General features: G+C 37.0%; 1 protein-coding gene across 10 annotated transcripts in view; it reads right to left on the reverse strand.

Annotated features, from left to right (window-relative positions):
- The window catches only part of Ncoa1 (nuclear receptor coactivator 1), a 195,682-nt gene that overhangs the window by 48,134 nt on the left and 125,513 nt on the right, over window positions 1–22,035 (reverse strand). For all 10 annotated transcript variants that reach the window (XM_027424560.2, XM_027424565.2, XM_027424562.2 and 7 more), the window contains 4 exons: window positions 17,915–18,094; window positions 14,845–14,940; window positions 9,779–9,919; window positions 958–1,105 (listed from right to left, as the gene is read on the reverse strand). In XM_027424560.2, the coding sequence (XP_027280361.1) occupies window positions 958–1,105; window positions 9,779–9,919; window positions 14,845–14,940; window positions 17,915–18,094 (565 nt within the window). The remainder of the gene's footprint in view (window positions 1–957; window positions 1,106–9,778; window positions 9,920–14,844; window positions 14,941–17,914; window positions 18,095–22,035) is intronic.

A 22,035-nucleotide genomic window follows, 5' to 3' on the forward strand; every position in this document is an offset into this window, starting at 1 on the left:
TAATAAACTTTTATAAAATTAATATAAATAATTAGTAATAATAATTTTACTTGAAAGAGAATCTTCCCATACCTTTATTTAGAAAGCATTTTATTTAGGACTCCCCTTTTACAGCTTTTAAGTATTTCAACTCCAAGGAGGAAGACTGGGTAAGGAAAATACTGTGTCACTGATGCAAAAATTAAAAAGGGTGATATGCAGACATAGCAGATGTTTTGAAAGAGAAACCACAATATGAAAAAAGAACTGTGCTAATTCCACTCACAAGAAAAATTTCAACCAAAACTAGAAAAAGTCAGAATATTGAACTCAGGTTTTACCCGAGCTCTTTAATCAAATGTGTAACTATGAAAACAGATTTGTGACTGGCATTACCATGTTCCAATACTCAAAACATCAGATGGAAAAAAGATGGAAGTGAGGGGAAATGCCTCTGTTTTTAATGCTAAATTTTATGCAGTTATAACTTAGGGCTTTTAAATAAATAACAGCATAAAAGAATAATTTCATGAATTTGTTATGTGTATCAGTATAAATTTTACTTAGAGGGAGGGAACAAATTAGAAGCAATATTGAAAGACATCAAGTTGAGAGTTTAATTAATGAGTACGACTTCTATGATAAACTGTCAACTTGAACTCGAGAGACATAAATGTTGTCCTAATAAAGTACCCTTGAAAATAAAATAATGATGTAAAAACACTGAGATCTCTTCTAAGACTGTTAAGTGCCTATGTAGAATGTTGTAAGTTTTTAGGCACCATTTTGTTTTCACCCCCTAAAAAATGATTTTTCAGTCCCACCTTTCCTATCTCCCTTTATGAACAACAAAGCTATTTGGTAACAAACTCTTAAACCCATTGTGGATATACTAACAGATAATTATTATTAATTATGGATATACTCATCATACTATTCTTATGCCTAACTTATAATTTCTCTCCAAATAAGTAGTACCTGTCGATGATATGAATTCCCATGATGAAAGGTTGCATGTCAGGACTTTGAGGGTAGCAAAGTTTACACTTGGTGTGGGCGCTAAGCATTGTCCCATCATTCAATATGAATCTATAGGATGGGCTGGAGGCAGTGCCACGAGTCATCACTGTTTCAAACAAAAGAAAAACCTAGTTAAAATTCTGACACTTGAACGCTGGGCAAAGGAGAGTTACCAGGTCTTATTTCTACCAACAACCTCATTGAAAATTCACAATTGCTGCCTGCTCTGACTCAAGAATAGTCCAGATATTTAGGTGTGTATGTGGGGGGGGGGGGTTCCAGTTAAAATACACCACTTGACAGGCTTTAACTTATTCTAATTTGAAAGGCTGCCTCCTGACATAAATTAAGACTGTGACTAACTCCAACCTAGTAAGATCTTAAATCTTTCTCTATGATAGGAAAGTTATTCAATTTATTAAGTCTCCATTCAAAATACTGGGAAGTGCTTCTCTGCCTTATGCCTTCAGTGTTATCATTAACAAGTTTTCTTTTATTATCTTTGGCTGGCTGATGGTTTAAATTATAACTCTGATGAGATATAACTCATATACCATGAAGTTCATCCTTTCTATTTTAAGGGGTTTTCAGAGTTCTTTATTTACTGAGGAAAGTTCCTTGGGTCCCATCTGACAAATTATTACACATATCTATATTATTTTTGATGTCATAATTTTTGAAGTTTAATAAGAAAATTAAGATAAAAGCTAGGTTGTCAAAGAAATTACTTTATAAACAATATCACATAAATTCTGTCTTAAGCCTTTACTAACTGCAGGCAAGAATCTAACCACTGGTATAAGTGCTTGTGAAATATGTAGAGACTATCCAAGACTGAAGGATTGAAATGTCATTGATATTTTACTAGTACCATAGGCTTAATAGATTTGGCAATATAAAGATTAAAAAAGTAACACCCACTGAAATACAAGAACTACTATCACAAATGACTGTTAAAGTTAAGCCTGTAAGAAGTATTTTGAAGAAATTTTACTTTTTGAGATAGTTTCTGTATGTAGCCCAGGGTGTCCCAGAATTTGCCATATAGCCCAAGTTGGCCTTAAACTTAAACTCTTCTTGCCTAAGCCTACTAAATACTAAGATTAAGAACCTGTGCCAGTATGGCTGTTCAATTATACTTTAAATATCACTTTCAATTATACTTTAAATAGAAGAGATTTAAAATGATCAATTAATATTTTTCACACTACATACTACTCAAGATAAGAGAAGACATGTTCTTTTAATCTTTGGTATCTGGTACTGACTGAGATGGGAGAGTCTGGTGAAAATTGGCAGTATGATAAATCTGCCTATGTAGAGAAACAAGGATGTAAACTTAGTGCACTCTCAGCTAAGCCACTGCCATGCTTGCCAAATACAGTGCATGGAGAAATTCAGGAATTAATAAAGAATGAAAAGAATCTTTAATGGACACTGATAATTCCTGTGGAAGGGTATAAGCAAATTTTTACTATAGTCAGTCCAAAAAACAATCTTAACAATCCCAACTGCTTGTATCTTTTAAATAATATATTTAGAAAAACACAACTTCAGCAGAAAAGTGGAATTATACAATAAATTATTTACATGAGATTTTAAAGGGCCAGAGAAAACAGATAATACATCTTACATTGTTTTACTTATTCCATTTTATCCATTTCTTTATCTTTTCATTTTTCAGATCTCCTGAAACACTGGTTACTTTACAGAGCTGCTCAACACAGCAGCATTAGCACACATGTGGCCATTTAAATAGAACGTAAAATTCACTTCCTTAGTCACATTTTTAGCCTCGACATCCACATGGAACTAGTGCCTATCAAACTGACTTCTTTAATTTTCAACATTATTTCTTCTTACTTCCTAAATGTTTCTTCCAAGTGCCTTTTTTCACAAACCATTCTTCATTAGCTAGTGTAAGGGCTGATGTTCTAGCCCGCTCTTGTTTTCTACTCTCCACTGACCTTTACCCTATGCTCTGCCATAAAGTCACCCAGTAGGTAAGCATTGGCTGATTGACCTTCAGTCTGAAGCTTTTGTAACTAGGCTAGTATTGGCATGTGATTGGATACCATAACTCTTTGCAAAGAACAGAGTTCCAATTTTAGGTATGTTTTCAAATACTTGTATCTCAATTTATGTTTTACTCTTATAGGTATAAAAATTTAATTTTATAATGGAAATTGATTATGGGGAAATTCCTTAATGATAATCAATTGCAAGTGAGAAACAGCTAGAAACTTGGGATAACTTGGGAACCTTAGGGTATTCAGTAGGATTAGAGAAACATAAGTCTTTGGTTAATTATGCTGCATAAACTTATGAAAAGTTTGAAATTTGGGAAATATTTTTAAGTATCATACTTAAAGTTTTAAAGTCAGATTATTATAGATGATAATGAATGGACTAAAATTCAGTGAGAACTATTCTTTGAATAGCAAAGTTTCCTTTACTCCCCTGTTATGGGGATCCAGCTCAGACCTCACACATGTTAGGCAAGCACTCTACTTTTGAGCTACAAAATCCCTAGTTTTGTTTGTTTTCAAGTTTTGTGCGACAGACTGTCCTGGAATTCACTTTGTAGATCAGGCTGGCCTCGAACTCACAGAGATCTGCCTCTGCCTCTGGAGGGCTGGGATTAAAGTCATGAGCCATCACGAAAAAACTCCTGTTTCTTAAGACTTCAATTTATTAAAATAGAATATGACTCTCTAGTTAACTAGAATTCTGATGCTCATTTGTTCAAATGAGCAGATAGTAAACAGGAAGTCATCATGAACAAAGAGAGGAATAAGGCTAGGACTCATACTCACACATAACCTTCTGACTTTGCTCCTTATAAGTCTATGACTTAATGGAAATGAACCATAGCCCACTGTCAGTTTATTCACCACTAAAATGGAGCCAATGACATTACCATGCTAGTACGTAGTAGGGTTTGAATGACTAATTCCTGCATAACCAACAAAGAAAAATAAGTATTTTCCAGAATACAAATGGTCCACATAATGTGCATTTAGTTAATTCTTAAACAATATTTATACTAATATCTTCCATTATGTATACCACACTACTGATATTTTGAATTAAGGACAAGGTAGCCATACTCATTATAGATTTAGTTGCATAAACACTTATTCTATATACCAAAACTTCCCTTTAAATGGGTTTCAAAGTTAGATTTGGAATTCCACTTTTATCACAGATCTCCTGACCTTGTTTCTGATCAAAGTTTTGCAAACTTTGATCTCTGACTCCCTTGTTAAAAAATTTGTTCTGAGACAGGATCTTACTACTTTGCTCAAGCGATTCAAACTCACTATCCTCCTCCCTCAGTGTCCTGAGTGCTAAGTTATACATGCATAGGTGTGTGAGCAAGCCCAGCCCAATTTCTAACCCTTTAGAACATTTATCAGGAAGGGAAGTAACTTGAAGGGGTATTGCTGACATCTGAAGAAGTCTCCTGCTAAATCTTTAACTTGACAACTGTCTTCACTGTCTTTCATTTCATCTTGGAAAAGGCCTCAACCAAGGGGAGGAATATATCTACATATACTTCCCTGGTTGTGTGGAAGTATAACTATTTCAGAATGTGATCTTTACCAATTTGTCACTGAAACGACCTGCAGTAGGCTTGCTTTATAGATGCTAACTAACTGAGTGGATAGAAAATGTGTGGCAGCACATGACCTGTTTAGTGTCTTCCTAGATAGAAGAATAATCACAAAAAACTGCTATTAGGTAAAGAAAAAAACTACTCCTAAATAGATGTTCATTTTCTCTCCTCCTCCTGGCTATTCTAAGATTCCAAAATCACCAATGAATAAAATAAATTAGTCAAAATTTCTACGGGAGGCAAGTAAGTTAGTATTTTAAATATTTCCAACAAAGTTTGAAATAAAAAGATTTTTGGTCATCTGAACCTTGACGTATTAGCTACATAAACCTCAAATAACGTTTTGGGGGACTGAAGAGATGGCTCAGAGGTTAAGAGCACTAACTACTCTTCCAGAGGTTTTGAGTTCAATTCTCAGCAACCACATGGTGGCTCACAACCATCTGTAATGAGATTTGGTGTCCTCTTCTGACTTGTAGGCATACATGCAGGCAGAAAACTACATACATAATAAATAAATAAATCTTAAAAAATAACATTTGGGATAATCATTGTATGGATTATGTATTATGAAGTACTATAGCAATATTTCCAAACTTCTTGATACTATAAATCCCTACCAACTCCACTTGTGATATATGTATGTAGATGCGTTATTACACACACACACACACACAGAGAGAGAGAGAGAGAGAGAGAGAGAGAGAGAGTGAGAGAGAGAGAGAGAGAGAGAGAGAGAGAGAGAGAGAGAGAGAGAGAATTGTTTTTTTTTTCTTTTTTGAGATAAGTTCTTACTCTGGAGCCTAGGCAAGCCTGGAATTACTATGTAGCTCAAGCTGGCCTCAAACTTGTGATAATCCTGTCTCTTTAGTCTCCTATATGCTAGGATTACAGGTATCATTTAACATGCCTAGTGATTTATGAGTATGAAGTTAAGGAATAAAGTTATTTGTGATTCTATCACTGAGATAAAATTAACATTTTATTAATATAGAATTGGAAAGACATATAAGAATGAGATTATATTATATATACTGTGCTGTCTTAGCCAATTTTTTTCATGTAACAATACATCAGAGACATTTAAAAGATAAATTATGCTCTATTATACAACTGTAAGTAGATAATGCTTTCACAAACTGCTCTGTAGGTTATAAAGACACATACATATTGATACCTCAGCACTTCCATTACTGGTACCCTGCTGATGGATGTGCTGTAGAAAAAAAAACACTCTATGGAAAGTAAGTACTCTGAGCAATGGAAGAACTCAAAATACTGTAAACATGTCATGAGACTCCTGAAATGGGAGAGTAAAGCCTGTGTCAAACTTACCTAAGCACAAAACAACATTTCCTGGTTACAGACATGAAAAGCTTGTGAAACTTAGCTTTGTATTTTCCAAATTTCTCTGTAAGAGAACATCTTAGGCTTTAGACTCATTCAGTAGTATGGCAGGGCCAGGAAGTCTGACTCGACAGCTGCCACCTACATCCATCCACCTTGCTCAGGGCACCTGAAGCAGATAACCCTCAACATCCCTTTGAAGTACTGGTCTGCACTGAGCAGAACCTTTCCACTCTTCTCCACTCTTTCCACATACATCACCTTTCTCCTACTTTCAATTTCTCAAGTGGTTTAATACCCACTTTTTCCAGCCTAAGTGCAGAACCATGGCTTTGACCTGGTCCAAGCACTTGTCCCTGTGTTCTTGGACTGCACTGTGGTCATAAATGTGACCATGGAAGATGAAGCAGTAAGCATCCTTTGAAAGTATTTCATGAGCTGAGTGTGGTAGTCTACTGCTGTAATCCCAGCACTTGAGAGGCAGAGGCAAGAAGGTCAGGAATTCAAGGGCTTTCTCAGCCACATAATTGGTTTGAGGCCAATGGGCTACAGGAGAGGCAGTGTAAAAAACAAACAAACAAAAACCAAAACAAAACCCAAACAACAAAAGGCCGGGGGCACTTCTTAGTGCTAGTATGTATGAGGTTTTAGGTTCAATTCCCAGCACTAAATACCACCCCCCCCCAAAAAAAAACCCAAACAAAACAAACACTTCCTAAGTTGTCTTGGCTCAAAGCAGCCAAAAACAAAACAAAACAAAACAACTAAGCTAAGAACAAAAATGTTAATGAATATTATGATTTTAGAGCAATTGTTACCTTCAAATAGTAAATTATTGCAAAGGAAAAAGAAAGATGGCAAATGGAAGACAATTTTCTCTTGTCTAAATATCAATCACTATAAAAATTTATATAAAATCAAGGATATAGCAGCAAAATTTGTCTCTTTTTTTCCTAAATTTAAATTTATTTAGGTGGACAAATAAAATCCTATTCATTTTTCCTATGCATTATGATGCCTTGAAGCACTTATTCATCATGGATGGTTTAATTTAGCTAATTAACATATGCTAATCACAATTATCACTTTCATGGTGAGAAGACTTAATATCTACTCTTCCTGTGTTCCTCAAGAATGTAATATATTGTCATTAACTAAAACCATCATGCACACAATAGATCTGTTAAGACTTATCCCTCATATTTAGTTGTAGTGTCTTGAGCAACATCATCTCAATAGCTCCTCCTATCCCTATAAACCACCTAAGCCTCTCATAGCCATTATTCTACCGTTTCTATACTATACGTGTGTAAGATCATATGGTACTTGTATTTCTGTGCCTGGCTTATCTCACTTACTGTAATAATCTCCAGGTTTACCATAGGAGTATTAACTCTTTATGGTTTAAGAGTATTTCATTGTGTGTCTCCAGGTTTACAGTAGGAGTATCATCTTTCTATGGCTTAACAGTATTTCATTGTGTGTGTGTGTGTGTGTGTGTGTGTGTGTGTGTGTCTAAGTTTACCATAGGAGTATTGCCTTTCTATGGTTTAACAGTATTTCATTGTGTGTGGTAAGCACATAAGCTGATTCCATATCTTGGCTAGAGGAATACAGGTATCACTCTATTACACTGATTTTGTTCCTTTGGTTATATACATACAAGTGGGATTTCTAAATCATATGATAGCTCTGTTTTTAGTTTTTGAAGAATCATCATACTTTTCTTTATAATGGCTATATTAATTTATAATCCCATGTATACACACTCATTTTTTGTCTGTTTGATAACAGTCATTCTAACATGAACATGTCTCACTGGCTTCATACAGTCCTAAAGTCACAGAGGCAGCAAAGAAACTGTAAATGTAAATTATTACTCTCTCCATCCTTAATAGGTGAATGGTTCTTAAACTTAAACACTGTCTTTGAGACCTGTTAAGAAATCTGGGCCCTCATCTGAGATTTTAATTCAGTAGGTATTTTTAACAGGTTATTTGCACATGTTTTCGAAGACTGGATCTATTGAATACAAAATACTAGGAGATGCACTTTATCCATGGCATGCCATTTGAAAAATTGTCTTTAATCTCCAAAATCCTAGGATCAGACTCATATGAACTTTGGCAATCTTAGTTTCAAGGGAAAAAAATAAATCAGTCATTTCTACCAAGGAATTCTTTTTTTCTAAAAAAGCGGAAGGCATGGCATTAAGAAATGCCTTATGAGGAAATGGAGCTGAATTACAATTCCTTTTCTTTACATTGTCCTCTAAATTACTGCATCTCATATGCTGAAAGATTAGCTATTTGTCAGATTTTAGTTAACCTACTTCATAGAGATTATTGATGGTTTATAAACTAGGGCTCTTTTGTATCTGTGTGGAGTTTACTCCTTTGGACAATAAATACCTATTTCACCTTAGTAGAAATGTATACCAATTATAGGTAAATAAAATTAAGTTTCTCAGCTATGCTATGGAAGGCTTACTTTGAAATTATGACAAAAATCAAAGGGACCATATACTACTTCACACATTAAGTAATGAGTGGAGGCTGTGCTCCAAGTTCCAAACCTATTCAAATGTTCTATGTAGAGGAAGTCAAAAGTTTATACTTAGTAGAGGGATCCATCATTACTATGATGGCTCCCAAGCCAGGATGCATGTTGGGACTGCCTGGGGAATGTAGATTTTTGGCTCTTTGTAATAAAGTAGTCTTGAGGAGTGACAAGGAGTTTAGTAAGGAGCCCTCTGAAGAAAGACTTCTCTGTCCCAGAAGAACCACAACTGAGATTTCTACAGATGGCTTTCAGGAAAAAGAAATTCTTCCCATTAGGAGACAACTAACCTATAATGTAATGGATGACACACCATCAGGAAACTCAGGACATGATGTTATGGGGAGAAATGTTAAAATTGAGAAGGGTGTGAGAATAATGAAAAAATTTCATTGTATTTTAGGACTAGCAATTAATGGAAGCTATCAAATTAAAGCTTATATTGAATAAGGAATACTATGCTGCCATACATGACAATGTTTTCAAGTGCATAAACAATCCCTTAATTCTAAATGTCTGTGAACTTTCTGACCTTGATTCACAAATAACTTCCCTACTTTTCCTATAATGTTGCTTAATTTCTTAAGGTTTGGGATGGATTTGTTTCATGCTCCCACAGGCCTCCTATGCATGGTAGGTATTCGGCAGTTAATGTCTCAGGGCAGGCACAGTTTTAAATTCAGAACTCCAATCTAGGTCAGAAGACACACACTTCATGAAGTTAAAATGAATGGTACGGAGATCTCTGTCATCCAGACACTCTCTGACACACTTGTTTTCCTGGGGAAAATCTTTAAGAGACATACCAAAAAAAAATCCCTTGGTCTCACAGATTGTCATTAAGTCTGAATTTACTTTTTAAAATAGTATACTTCTATTATCATCAGGGTCACACTAATTTTAGAGCTGTCTTTTTTCTCCTAATATATTTTGAGCAAAACCTTGCTTCCTAGCCACCACTGCAGCCCTGGCACCTTACATACATAGTGTCCTATGCATGTAAGGAACTGGACACATCTGTTGAATGAATGAATGAATGAATGAGTGAGTGACTGCCACATGACATCCTAGTCTTTAGGATGTGCATCCTGGGTCTCAGGATCCACTCATGAGTTACTTTGCTTACCCATTTCTTCCTTTCCTAAAACTTATTACAGAAGCTGTAATTTGAATAATTCAAGCTATGAATTCTAAGAAATCTTACTCAATAGTAACACACAGGTTAATGAAAAAAAATTGAGACAAAGGTATTACCTTCTTGAAACAGTTGTCGGGCATAAGATGGCTCTCTGCCCTGAGGTTGAAAAAAAGCATAAATGCATTTCCTTACTAAATCTTCCCAGCCAGTTCTGCCAGCAGCTCTCAGGGAACTGGTATCAATAGAGATGATTTTACCTACACAAAGAATGAGAGTTGACATTTATGATAGAGTCTTGAAATATACCATCCATATTTCAAAATTATCAAGTATATCCAATGGCTATTCTCTCTTTCCAAGTATTTGGTAGACAAATGCTTTAAAAAGGACCATTTATACTTATCACAGATAGTAATGGAATGTGTTAGAGACATGATAAGGATTGCTTGTTCTTGGATCATTTGCATTAGTGTGTTAGATTCAGTTCTAGTCAGGTATTAAAATCGTATCAAGGCTAAGGGTGTAACTAGGTTGGGCCAGTGCTCGTCTATGATGCATGAAGCTCTGAGTTCAATTCCTGCTAAACAGGGTTTGGTGGTACATGTTTGTAATCCCAGTTACATAATTAGCTGAAGTCATTCTTGGGCTACTTGAGACCCTGTCACAACCACCAATAAACAATCCCCCAATATAAAACAGCATAATCATCTGAAGCTGTTAAGACATATCAGTTCAAAATCCTCAGACCTGTTCTTTGATTCCACTTTGTGTACACTGCTCCTCTTTATTGTTTTCTGTATGCTGACAACTAGCTGCATTATTTATTAGAGAACAGAAGTAAACATTAAATATATTATTGTAGTTTAAACTATTTCCCATGACTAAGTGAAAAGAATATGAGAAAGAAGCAGGCTTTTCATTTTATCTCTGGTTAACTTTCATAGGCAATTAAACAACAAAGACAGGAGACAACAAAAGTGGACTCAGAAACGGCACTAAATCAAAACCGTAAGATTTTTGAGGCATCATACTATTGAAATACTACTTTTATAAAATCTAGCAGTAATTTGCTATGGTTATTGTATTTGGCCAAATTTCCTAATGGCTGTGAGAGAATTCTGGCAAGTTATTAATAGGGGGCCAACTGATGTAGTTTTCATTTTTCAGGCCCATTTTTTATTATATACACCCATGGGAGGCCGAGTTCCAACCCCAGCACTTCCCTACCCCAAAGGCACCGCTAATCTAGCCTCTTTTCTATCATCTGTTCTTGTTGGGTTTCTGTATTTTTTTGGAAATAGTTAAATGAAAAACTGGTATCTCATTGCTATCCAGATTTGAATTTCCTTAGTTACTAACAAAGCTGAGTATTTTTCATGTTTCTTTACATTCATACTTCTTCTATGAATGCCTGATTGTATTTCCTCCTTTTGGTATAATCAAGTCAAGCCTCTCATAATGTGTATGTTTCTTCATTTAACTACAATTAACACTCTTCTCCTCCCTTAGTTTGGTTTTCTTAGTAGCAAAATATTCATCAGCTTTCCTTTAACTTGTTAGGGTCTGGGATCTAAGGTACCCAAACCTACTTGTGGATCTTGTCACTCAGCTCTATGTAGATAGGAAGAACAGCAGTTGAAAATCAAGTAAGAGAATTTTGTTACTTAAAACAGTTTGAAGATAGTCTGGTGAGCAATGAAATTGAAAGCATGGACAATTTTGGACTTTTAATAATTTAACCTTTGTCTTTCACTATGCCATATATAAAAGTTTATTATGGCAGCAATTCAAGTGTTACATAATCTTCATATACAATAATGCTCCTCATAGGCAATGACATGTATGTGTGCTTGTGTTTGTGTGTGTATATGTTTGGTGTGTGTGTATATGTTTGGTGTGTGTGTGTGTGTGTGTGTGTGTGTGTGTGTGTGTGTGTGTGTGTGTGAAGCTATGGAAGAGAGAGTGACCATGTTTTCAGCAATGACACTAAGTGATTCTGACTGAAGACAATCATGAAGAGTTTGGTTTAGAATATCTTTGCTTACCAAATGGAAGTTTGGAACCAACTACTAACCAACCAAACAAAAACAACAAAGACAACAAAAAACCACTATTCAATGTTTCCTGATGAAGGACTTAAAAAAAAAAAAAAGGGACATGAAGCCAGGTGTGGTGGCATGTGCCTTTAATCCCAACACTCAGGAGGCAGAGGCAGGCAGATCTTTGTGAGTTTGAGGCCAGCCTGGTCTACAGAGAGGGTTTCATGATGATCAGGGCTATACCGAAAAACTCTGTCTTGAAAAACCGAAACCAAAACAAACAAACAAAAACAAAAAAAATACAACTCACTCCACATACAGTTAAAAAGTACCATTAAAATTAAGTATTTAATATTACCTCACTTCACTAGTATTTTCAGTGAATTCTACTCTAGGATATAATAAAACACTAGCTTTAAATTTTAAGTCTACTTTCTGTTTCTTTGGCAACTTGATATGAGAGGTGAAGTCAAAAGTAATGCAATATGGAAGAAGAATACTTCATTAGGAATAAATATTTCATTCCCAGCCATTACTTACCATTTTCCACCCATAAAAGAAGTAAGCTGGTATAAGATGTTTTCAAAAATAAATCTTATTTTAAAATTTATTTTATATGCATGTTGTATTTCTGTGTAGCATGTGTATGCCTGGTGTTCTTGGAGGCCATAAGAGTGTATCAGATCTTCTGTGACTGGAGTTACAGACAGTTTTGAGCTGCTATGTGGGTGCTGGGAATCAAACCTGGGTCCTCTGCAAGAGCAGCCAGTGTTCTTAATTGCTGAGCCATCTCTCCAGACCACGGAATCTGTTACTTTTGAGGTTCCCTTAGTTGAACGATTATTGTGAAACACAGAAGTTAATATCCTTATTTTAAATGGTCATGATTATTTTTATTTATTTGTAATAGTTAGATGTAGCTGAAATTTTAATTTAAATTCTTCTCTGATTTAATGTAGCATTTAACTTATAGGAAGGAGAATAAGTTGAAAAGTACTGTTCATGAGTTATCATACTACCATTGTGTGTTTGTGTGTGTGGGTGCATGTGCCATGGGACATGAAAGGAGGTCAGGGGACAAGTTAGTGCTTTTGGTACTCTGTTTCCACCTTTATGTGGCATCTGGGGATGAAACTCAGGCTGCCATACTGTGCCAGGTGGCTTTACTCCACTGAGCCGTACTACTGGCTCGTCCACTAAGTCTCTCATGTCTGACACTTACTATGCAGCCTGACAAACATCCTTCCTAACAGGTTTTCATTCTGTGTCTCAGAAAGCCTATTAATCAGTTACTGATGAAAAGACCAGTTTTCGTTGTCATTGACGCCTACTTTCTTCCATATATAATATTTCTGGCTTTCAGTAAGGGTTCATTGAATTTTTCCAGTATTGCTCATGAAAGAAAATGGAAGAGAACATGACCCATTCTAGACTAGAAAGGGTTGCAGAGGGGTGCAGTCCCTTCATGTGCACATGATTCATGGCAGACCGGGAAAGGACACAGAGAGGCATAGTCTCTCCACACACCTAGGCCTCTCCTTACTTTTCAGAAACAGCATTTGGGACTTTGTCTTTAAAAACAAAGACTTAAGCACATAACACAAGAATACCAGATTTCTAAGAGCTAAAAAGTTGTAAAAAATAAAATAGAATCTTTAAAGAATGAAACTGGACATGATGGCACACTACCCCAGCACTCAGAGGCATAGGCACAGGAGGGTCTCTGGCCTACACAGTGAGCTCCAGGGCAGCTAGGGATACACAGAGAAACCCTGTCTTGAAAAACAAAAACAAAACAAGAATAGTAAAAAACAAAAACAAAAAACAAGTACATTAAAATGGACAAAAAGAATAAATTTAGTTGAAATCATTTTTTAAAAATTTCTTCTCAAAAAATATATCCCTACCATCTACCTCTGTTTTAAAATTAGGGAGGTGACTGAGAGATGTAACTCTGAGTATGTAAAAACATGAAAACCTGAATGTCAGTGTGAAGATAAATTAACCAGAAAAAAGTCTTGAGGAATTGTAAACAACAGCTACAATTTGTTCTAGATGGGATTCAAATCTTAAGGGGCTTTTAAGAAGAAAGTATTATTTTCAGGTACTCTCTTGTTACACAATGCAACCCTACTGCCTACCTCTGAGTCCTACTAATATTAGAGCTGGTCCATCTGTTTCTTGAGTCAGAAGGGCTCACTGTAAACTTCCACACCGACCACTTCCAACACTCACACTTAGGACGTGCAGCACTTCTTCATACTTGGTCCATGGGCTCAATATTAGCTCAAACCTCATCAGTTAGATCTTTTAGAATGACCATTTAATTTCAAAAGCAATCCTCAAAAATACACCACAATATGAAAATATAGCACTCTCTGTTGGTTTGAAAGAAGCTCTTGCTATGCTGCTCAGGCTTGTCCTAACTTGTGGGCTCAATTGATACAATTGCTTCAGCCCACCTAGGAGCTGGGACTATAGGAATGTATCTAGTCGTGTGGTTACCTTTTATCATTGATTTTAACTTGTCAAATACATTACATATTTTACCTTTATTTGTGTGTCTATGTGTGTGTGCATGCGCATGCTTTGTCCATGATAGGAGCTGGTTCTCCCTTTCTTACATGTGGGCTGAGGGATCAAATTTAGGTCATTAGACTTGTAGCACATGCCTTTACCCACTTGAGTCCTCTGGATGGCCCCACCAAATACTTTTTTTTTTTTGAGACATGGTTTCTCTGTGGCTTTGGAGGCTGTCCTGGAACTAGCTCTTGTAGAGCAGGCTGGTCTCAAACTCACAGAGATCCACCTGCCTCTGCCTCCCAAGTGCTGGGATTAAAGAAAGGCGTGTGCCACCAACGCCTGGCCCCACCAAATACTTTTAAACATAATATTAAACCCACCATATTTATATCCATTTATATATATATATATACAAATTCAAATTTCTTCCTTGATTATAAAGATGATTCAATATCAAACACACATGACAATTATATCATCTAAATTTCAACATCTGGATGAGTATTTAAAATGTTTTCTATATAAGACTGGGAAGCAGAGGATGAACATTATACTTGGATATCATCAGTGCTAAGTTTACATTATTAATATCTATGGAGCATTTTTAATTTTGTGAATACCTGTAGTATCTTGCTTGGTCATAAAGGATTCTACACCTGTAATAGCTGGAGGCCGAGGTAATCGCCGAGCAATACAAATCAAACATGACTGAAAATCTGCCCAAAACAAGAAGAGAACATTGAAGAACAAAGTATAGAGTTTACATCAATTACTCAACAATTTTGATTTTTAAATTTCATGTTCCAGGATTTACCATAATATTAGAATCACTCTAATACAGTGGTACTCCACCTCCCCAATGCTGGGACCCTTTAGTACAGTTCCACATGTTGTGGTGACTGCCCCCAACAACAAAATTATTTCATTACTACTTCATAACTTTTGATATTGTTATAAATCATGATGTAAATATTTTTGAAGATTGAGGTTTGTCCCAGGTTGGAATCACTGCTAACATTATAGCACAGTAGAAATAAAATTCCTGGCAATACAAACTGGTAGCTCTAAGTAGAAAGTAAGGGTAAAGTTTCTCCCCACGGAATACTCAAACATAACTATAGAGACAGACACTAACAGCCAAAGAAACAGTCTTCGGACTTAAGCAGCACCAGTTGTTAATTTTACTTTTGTTGTTTTCACTGCTATGAACTGAGCTCAAGGAACTTACATATGCTAAGCACATGCTCTGCCACCAGCCCCCAATACAATTTTAAATTAAAAAAAATATGTGTATGAGTGTTTCACCTGCATGTATGTTTGTGTACCATGGGCATGCTGTGCTCAGAGGCCAGAAGGCATCAGATCCACTGGAACCAGAGTTACAGACAGTTGTGAGTAGCCATGTAGGTAATGGGAATTTAACCTGGGTCCTCTAGAAGAGTAGCCAGTGCTCTTAACTTTTAGCCATCTCTTTGTCCCCTGTGCTGGCAAGCTTTATGTCAACTTGAAACAAGCTAGAGTCACTGGAGTGCAGGAAGCCTCAATTGTGAAAATGTCTCAGGAAGATCAGGCTAGAGACAAGCCTGTAGGTTACTGTCTGAATTAGTGATTGTTGAAGAGAGCTCAGCCATTGTGGGTGGGGCCACCCCTGGGCAGGTGGTAATGGGTATTATAAGAAAGCAAAGCAGCACTCTTTCATGCCCTCTGCATCAGCTCCTGCCTGCAGGTTCCTGCCCGGTGTGAGTTTCTGTCCTGACTCCGCTTCCTTGATAGGCTGTAGTAATGAGGAATGTAGAATGCAGTAATGAGGTTGTGTAAGCCAAATAAACCCTTTCTTCTCCAAGCTGCTTTGGTCATGGTATTTCATCACAACTAGAAACCCCAACTAAGATACCCCTTAACAATGTTTTTAAAAACTACAGTTTTATTGTCAATATCTTACATGCATCAGTATTCCATGCTGCAGATTATTCTCATAACCACTATAAAGAAAATGATCATATAACAAAACTAAGATTTATGACTAAAGTGGTAGTACTCTTGATAAAGGACTTTTTTTGGAGGGGGAGAGGGGCCAGGCACTATATATCCCAACCTGGGGTGGACATGTGATTTAACGTTAGACATCTAAGTAATTCAAGATTTATTTAGTAAATTCAATAAAGAGTGTGATCTATTTAAACCTATGTATGGCTTTATATTTCAGCATGAATAATTTGGATTCACTTGGTGGGACTTTCAAACAGACAAACAAATACTCCGACCCATAAAAGTGTCTTACTACTAGCTCAGGCTGGCCATAAAATTACTGTGTAGACCAGACTGGCCTCAAAACTCGCAATCCTCCTGCCTCTACATTCCCAACCTTAGTAATTAAACATTTAGGTCACCATGACTGGCAACAGAGAATTTTATATTTTTAGTATATACATTTTTTGAAGTCCCATTCCATGATTTTTTTCTTTCAAAGATGCTACATACACTACTGCACACTAAAGACATGAAACAGTAATGTGTGCAAAGTTCCCAAAGTTCCCTCTACCTCCTGGTCACATGTGCTGAACTGCCTCTGACAGACTTGTCTCCTCCCCCGGTCCTCACTCCAGGTCCCTATTTGTGATGTTCCTAAACTGAACTGAGTCTATGTTTACACGGATGACACACCCATCCACCATTACATACTAAAATCCATGCTAACATCATGTTCATTTAGAGTTTCAACTATGGCTTCCATTTTTTCATAAACTTTCTCCTGGATTTTTGCATAGTCTGAAAATTCCAATGTTATCCTCCAATGTATCCTACATTCTAAAGGTGAACCTTTATAAATACCAGGGTTGTTCAACAGCCTGCTATATCTGGTACACTTCCAACTGAGGGCAGGCAGTTACCTATTTTATTTCAAAGCAGCAAACAGGTTTGAATTATTTGACATCTACAAGGGAAGGCTGCATAAAGCTGAAACTTTAGGGACATTCTCAAGGGGGTGGTTCTACATATTTGTAATGTTTAAAATATTAAGAAAAACATTGAGTCTGGGACAGTGGTATGCTCCTGCAATTCTGACAATCATAAAGTTGAGACAGGCGACTGCTTCTAAGTTCCAGTCTATCCTAGGCTACACAGTGAGTTGAAAGGCCACTTGGGGAAACACAGTAAAACACCATCTCAAAAAGTCAAATGGGCTGGGCCTGGTGGCACACAGCTCTTTATACCAGTACTTGGGAAAAAAGAAGCAGGTGGATCTCTGTATGAGTATGAGGCTACCCTGTCTACACAGCAAGTTCCAGTTCAGCCAGAGCTACACAGTGAGACCCTGTCTCAAGAGAATAAAAAAGGAAATGAAGAAAATTGAACTGGGGCTAGAGAGATGGCTCAGAGGATTAGAGCACTGCCTGCTCTTCCAGAGGTCCTGAGTTCAATTCCCAGCAACCACAAAGTGGCTCATGACCATCTGTAATGAGATCTGGTGCCCCCTCTCACCTGCACCAGGTATACATGTAGGCAGAACACTGTATACATAAGTATATAAATCTTTAAAAAAGAGCATTTAAAAAAAAGAAAATTGAACTGTGGTTATGACATATAATAGAGTAACCAAAAATATTATCTCAAGAAGGTAGTGTGTAATCAATTTCCCCTGTTTCTTCAAGCCAAAGATAAAACAATCACTTTAAGATGACCCTTTACCTTCGCCATCTTCTTGGATTGATTTTGGCTGTGACACTGTGAAACACTGCATAACTTCGTAGCGCTGGCAAGCTTCTTGGTTCTCGGTACCTGGCTCGTCTGGAGGGTGAATTAGCATCCTGCAGTTAAATGTATGGCTATTTCGGCGTGTTGCCTCTTGAGGCCAAGGAACTCCATTTACTAGGGAGGCAAAATTGATTAATATATTGTGAAAAAAGCATAAATTCTGAACAAACAAAAACAAGCCATACTAATGAAGGAGCTTAGTAACCAGTGAGGTTAAGATATCCTTTATTAGAAAAACGCTAGCCAAACACAAGCCAGAGCGTGCCAGGGGCAGCAAGGCAGGGAGGCCAGAGAGAAGGGGCTCCCCTGTGTCTTGTCTGTCCCTTTAAACCCTATCACAAGTCATCCTGACCTCGCCTTGACCACGCCCTGATGGGCGTGGTTAGGCACACCTGTAGCCAGCTTCTAGCAGGCATGGTTTACACTGTCCCCTACACCATACTTCAAAGCATCTGGCTAATGAGACATTTGTATTAAAAGACTGGCTACAACCTCAGATGGGATATACTGAGTCAATAGGCACAGCTACCAGCTAGAAATTGTAACACTTCCAAGAAAATGTGTAAGAGCTCATACAGCAAACACCACTTCACTAACAGTATTTAGAAACAAAGACAGAATTAAAAATTACTAGTGTGGTAGTTAACGCTTTTTATTTGCAGCTATGCATTTCAAGTGAGAAATTTAAGGCCACAGTTACAGGGTTAAGCAGGACTCATCAAAGGCAATCCTAAGGGCAGGCTCTTTGTGCACAGGGCAGAAGACTAAAAGTTTGTACAAAGAGTCTGTAACTTAGAATAGAAAAGAGTTGGGGGTGGAGGTGGCACACACCTTTAATCTCAGCACTTTGGGAGGCAGAGGCAGGCAGATCTCTGTGAATGATAGGCTATCCTAGTCTACAAAGCTAGTTCCAGGACAGCTAGAGCTGTTACATAGAGAATCCCTGTCTCAAAAGAAAACAAACAATATTGGTTTCTTAAAGACATTTTCCTGTGCTTCATTAATTTAACTAGCACAGTTTCTATGGTACAATACTTTGGATATGGTGGATAATCAGTAAGTAATACCAAAAGATTGCTAACAAACTATTTCCTTTAGTATAAGAAAATTAAATTCAGTTGCCGGGCACTGGTGGTGCACGCCTTTAAGCCCAGCACTCGGGAGGCAGAGGCAGGCAGATCTCTGTGAGTTCGAGGCCAGCCTGGTTTCCAGAGCGAGTGCCAGGATAGGCTCCAAAGCTACACTGAGAAACCCTGTCTAAGGAAAAAAAAAAAAAAACAAGAAAGAAAAAGAAAGAAATCCTAGTCACTGGCCAGCAGCATTATAACTAATATAAGACTCTGTGTGTTATTTGGGGCCCTAACGTGATGGCAGAACTCAGGCGGCTGGCGGAGTTATTGTAACAATGCTTTCCTGTTCTGCTGTAGTAATCTTCTGGTTTATAATCAAGTTGGTATCAACCTAGAAGCTTTACCCCTATTGGCTAGCTTATATAGTGCTGGATGGTGCATGCATGCTACCTGAGAAGAAAAGTAATCATCAGTTTCTCAGCTATGAACCCTGTAGATACAGTATCAACCAGCCTGAACAAATGTCTCCTGGTGTCAGAGTGGCAAAAATGTTATGGGAGTAACCAAGCACTTTCTGATTGGATCTAAGGCCCATTCCATACACTAGAACTAATTCCTGGCACTGATAATGGGGCCAAGAATCTATGATTAGGTAGGTCATAGGTCCTAGAGGAGAATCTACTATTATTCTGCTATATAGACATGCTATTAAATTGACTCCTAAAGACATCATTATAACCACAGATGAGTGTATCTCTCAATCCTCATCTTTTTGCAGTAGATGACAATTAACACATAGACCCACAAATGGTCAATGTACAGAAAATAAGAAAGCATAGAATGTTCAACCCTAAATGGGGCATCTGTATCATATCTGCTTCTCCTCAGGAAGAGGGGGCAGAAAGACTGTAAGAGAAACTTTTTGGTTAGTAAAAAATATTGAGAACTAATAACTAAAGCCACAAAAATAACTCTGGCAATAACTTACATTTTAATTATCATAACTTATTAAATAAATAATTGTTAGATACTGACTCTTGCAATGCATGCAGGTAGATATTTCAGATGGTACTTCTTTCTAGATTCTCTATATATCATAATATTTATTGGTTTTCTTTTGGCTTATCTAAGTTATTACAACAGAGCTCAAGGCTTTTTTGGACCCAAATCTTTTAAATACTAAGTCTTTACTTACAATGACTGCATTTTCACAAAAAGACAAACACAGACTCTGTATTCTCTGCTGGACATGGAAGGGACAGATCTAGGCTAGAGATATAAACGCTGATGAAACTCAGTGTTTTGTTTTGAGTATGTTGGGGAAGGACTGTCTAACCTTTACTAGTTGCTCTTTCTTTAGTAGGCATAATTGTTCTTGAAAGAATAAATATACCTAGTGTTAAAAAAAACCAAAACCAAAAACAAACTGGTAACAAAAATCCAATCAAAAATTGCAAAACAACAAAAAGGCTTTTGGAATTAAACTCAGGGCCTAATTGCTTGCTAGGTGAATTCATGGGAAGAGCTCTCCCTCCGACTGCATGCTCACTCAGCTAAGGGCCCTTTTTAAGAAGGAAGCAGCCATTCAGTTCAATTTTATTTATTGTAGTTTTAAAGTTTTTTTCTTTTTAAAGTTCAGTTTTAAAAAGAACTAAGGAAAACTGAACTTTCTTATTGACAAGTTCTGTAAGAATATCTCCCTCAATTTTGTGGGGAGCAGATGAAGGAGCACAATATGAAAGGACAAGAGTGCTCTTCCATGTCATTAGTTTCTGAGAATACCTACAATATCAAGTACTTGTGAATGATACAAAATTACAGATCCACATCTCATGAAATTAAAAGTTCCAAAACATCTAGATAAAGTCAACAATAGCAATATTAACAAATTAAAAAAAAATTCAGCTAGGTGATAGGTTAATTATCATTTGAATGCACTCCAAACTTCCCATGAAAAATGAGGTCTAAAGAGGGATTAAATGTGTTCCAAGGTCACACTGCTAGTAGGTGGTAAGGAAGAATATTTTACCTATGTCTATTTTACATCAAAATGCCAGTGATCTTAACTTTTACAGTGTCTGCATTACTAGAGACACAAATGCCACAAATGGTGAGAATTTATTTCCATTTTTTTCAAACTTCAAGTCATAGCTTATTAGAATTTCACAAATAGATCTTAATATAGACTTTTGTACATGTGTGTGTGGTGTATGCACTGTGGTGCCTGTGTGGGTATATGTATAAATGTACTTGTGGAAACCAGAGGTTCACAATGGGTGTCTTCCTCAATAGTACCCCACCTTGTCTTCTTCTTTTGACAGGGGATCTCTTAATAAACATAGACCTCCCTCACATGGCTATACTGGCTAACCAGCAAGTCCAGGAATCTTTCTGCCTCTGCCTTCCCAGCCTTGGTTTAATAGACATGCTCCACTATCTGTACATGGGCTCAGGAGGATTCAACTTAAGTCTTGTGTGGCAAGCACTACTGAGCCAATTCTCCTGCTTTGTCCATCTTCTTGGACAAAACCTCACACTATATTAGCTTTGCAGCATTCAAATGTATTTTTATCTTTTTAAAAGTAGAATATTATGCTTAACAGTAGAAATTTTAGACACTGAAATTTTCACAGTAGTCTTTGAAATTTCCTGATATAAGTGAAAATAAGACTATAATTTTTGGCCGGGCAGTGGTAGTGGACACCTTTAATATCAGCACTCAGGAGGCAGAGGCAAGAGGATGTCTGTAAGTTTGAGGCCAACCTGGTCTACAAAGAAAGTTCCAGGACAGGCTCCAAAACACTGATCTACTATCAGAGGCCCCATAGATTGCCTAGGCCTCCTCATTGACACCCGTATTCAGGGGTTTCCCAGCTATCAGTCTGGGTCCATGAGCTCCCCCTTGTTCAGGTCAGCTGTTTCTGTGGATCTCTCCAGCCTGTTCTTGACCCCTTTGTTCATCACTCCTCCTTTGCAACTGGACTC

Source organism: Cricetulus griseus, chromosome 7, assembly GCF_003668045.3.
Source record: "Cricetulus griseus strain 17A/GY chromosome 7, alternate assembly CriGri-PICRH-1.0, whole genome shotgun sequence".
Lineage (NCBI taxonomy): Eukaryota > Metazoa > Chordata > Mammalia > Rodentia > Cricetidae > Cricetulus > Cricetulus griseus.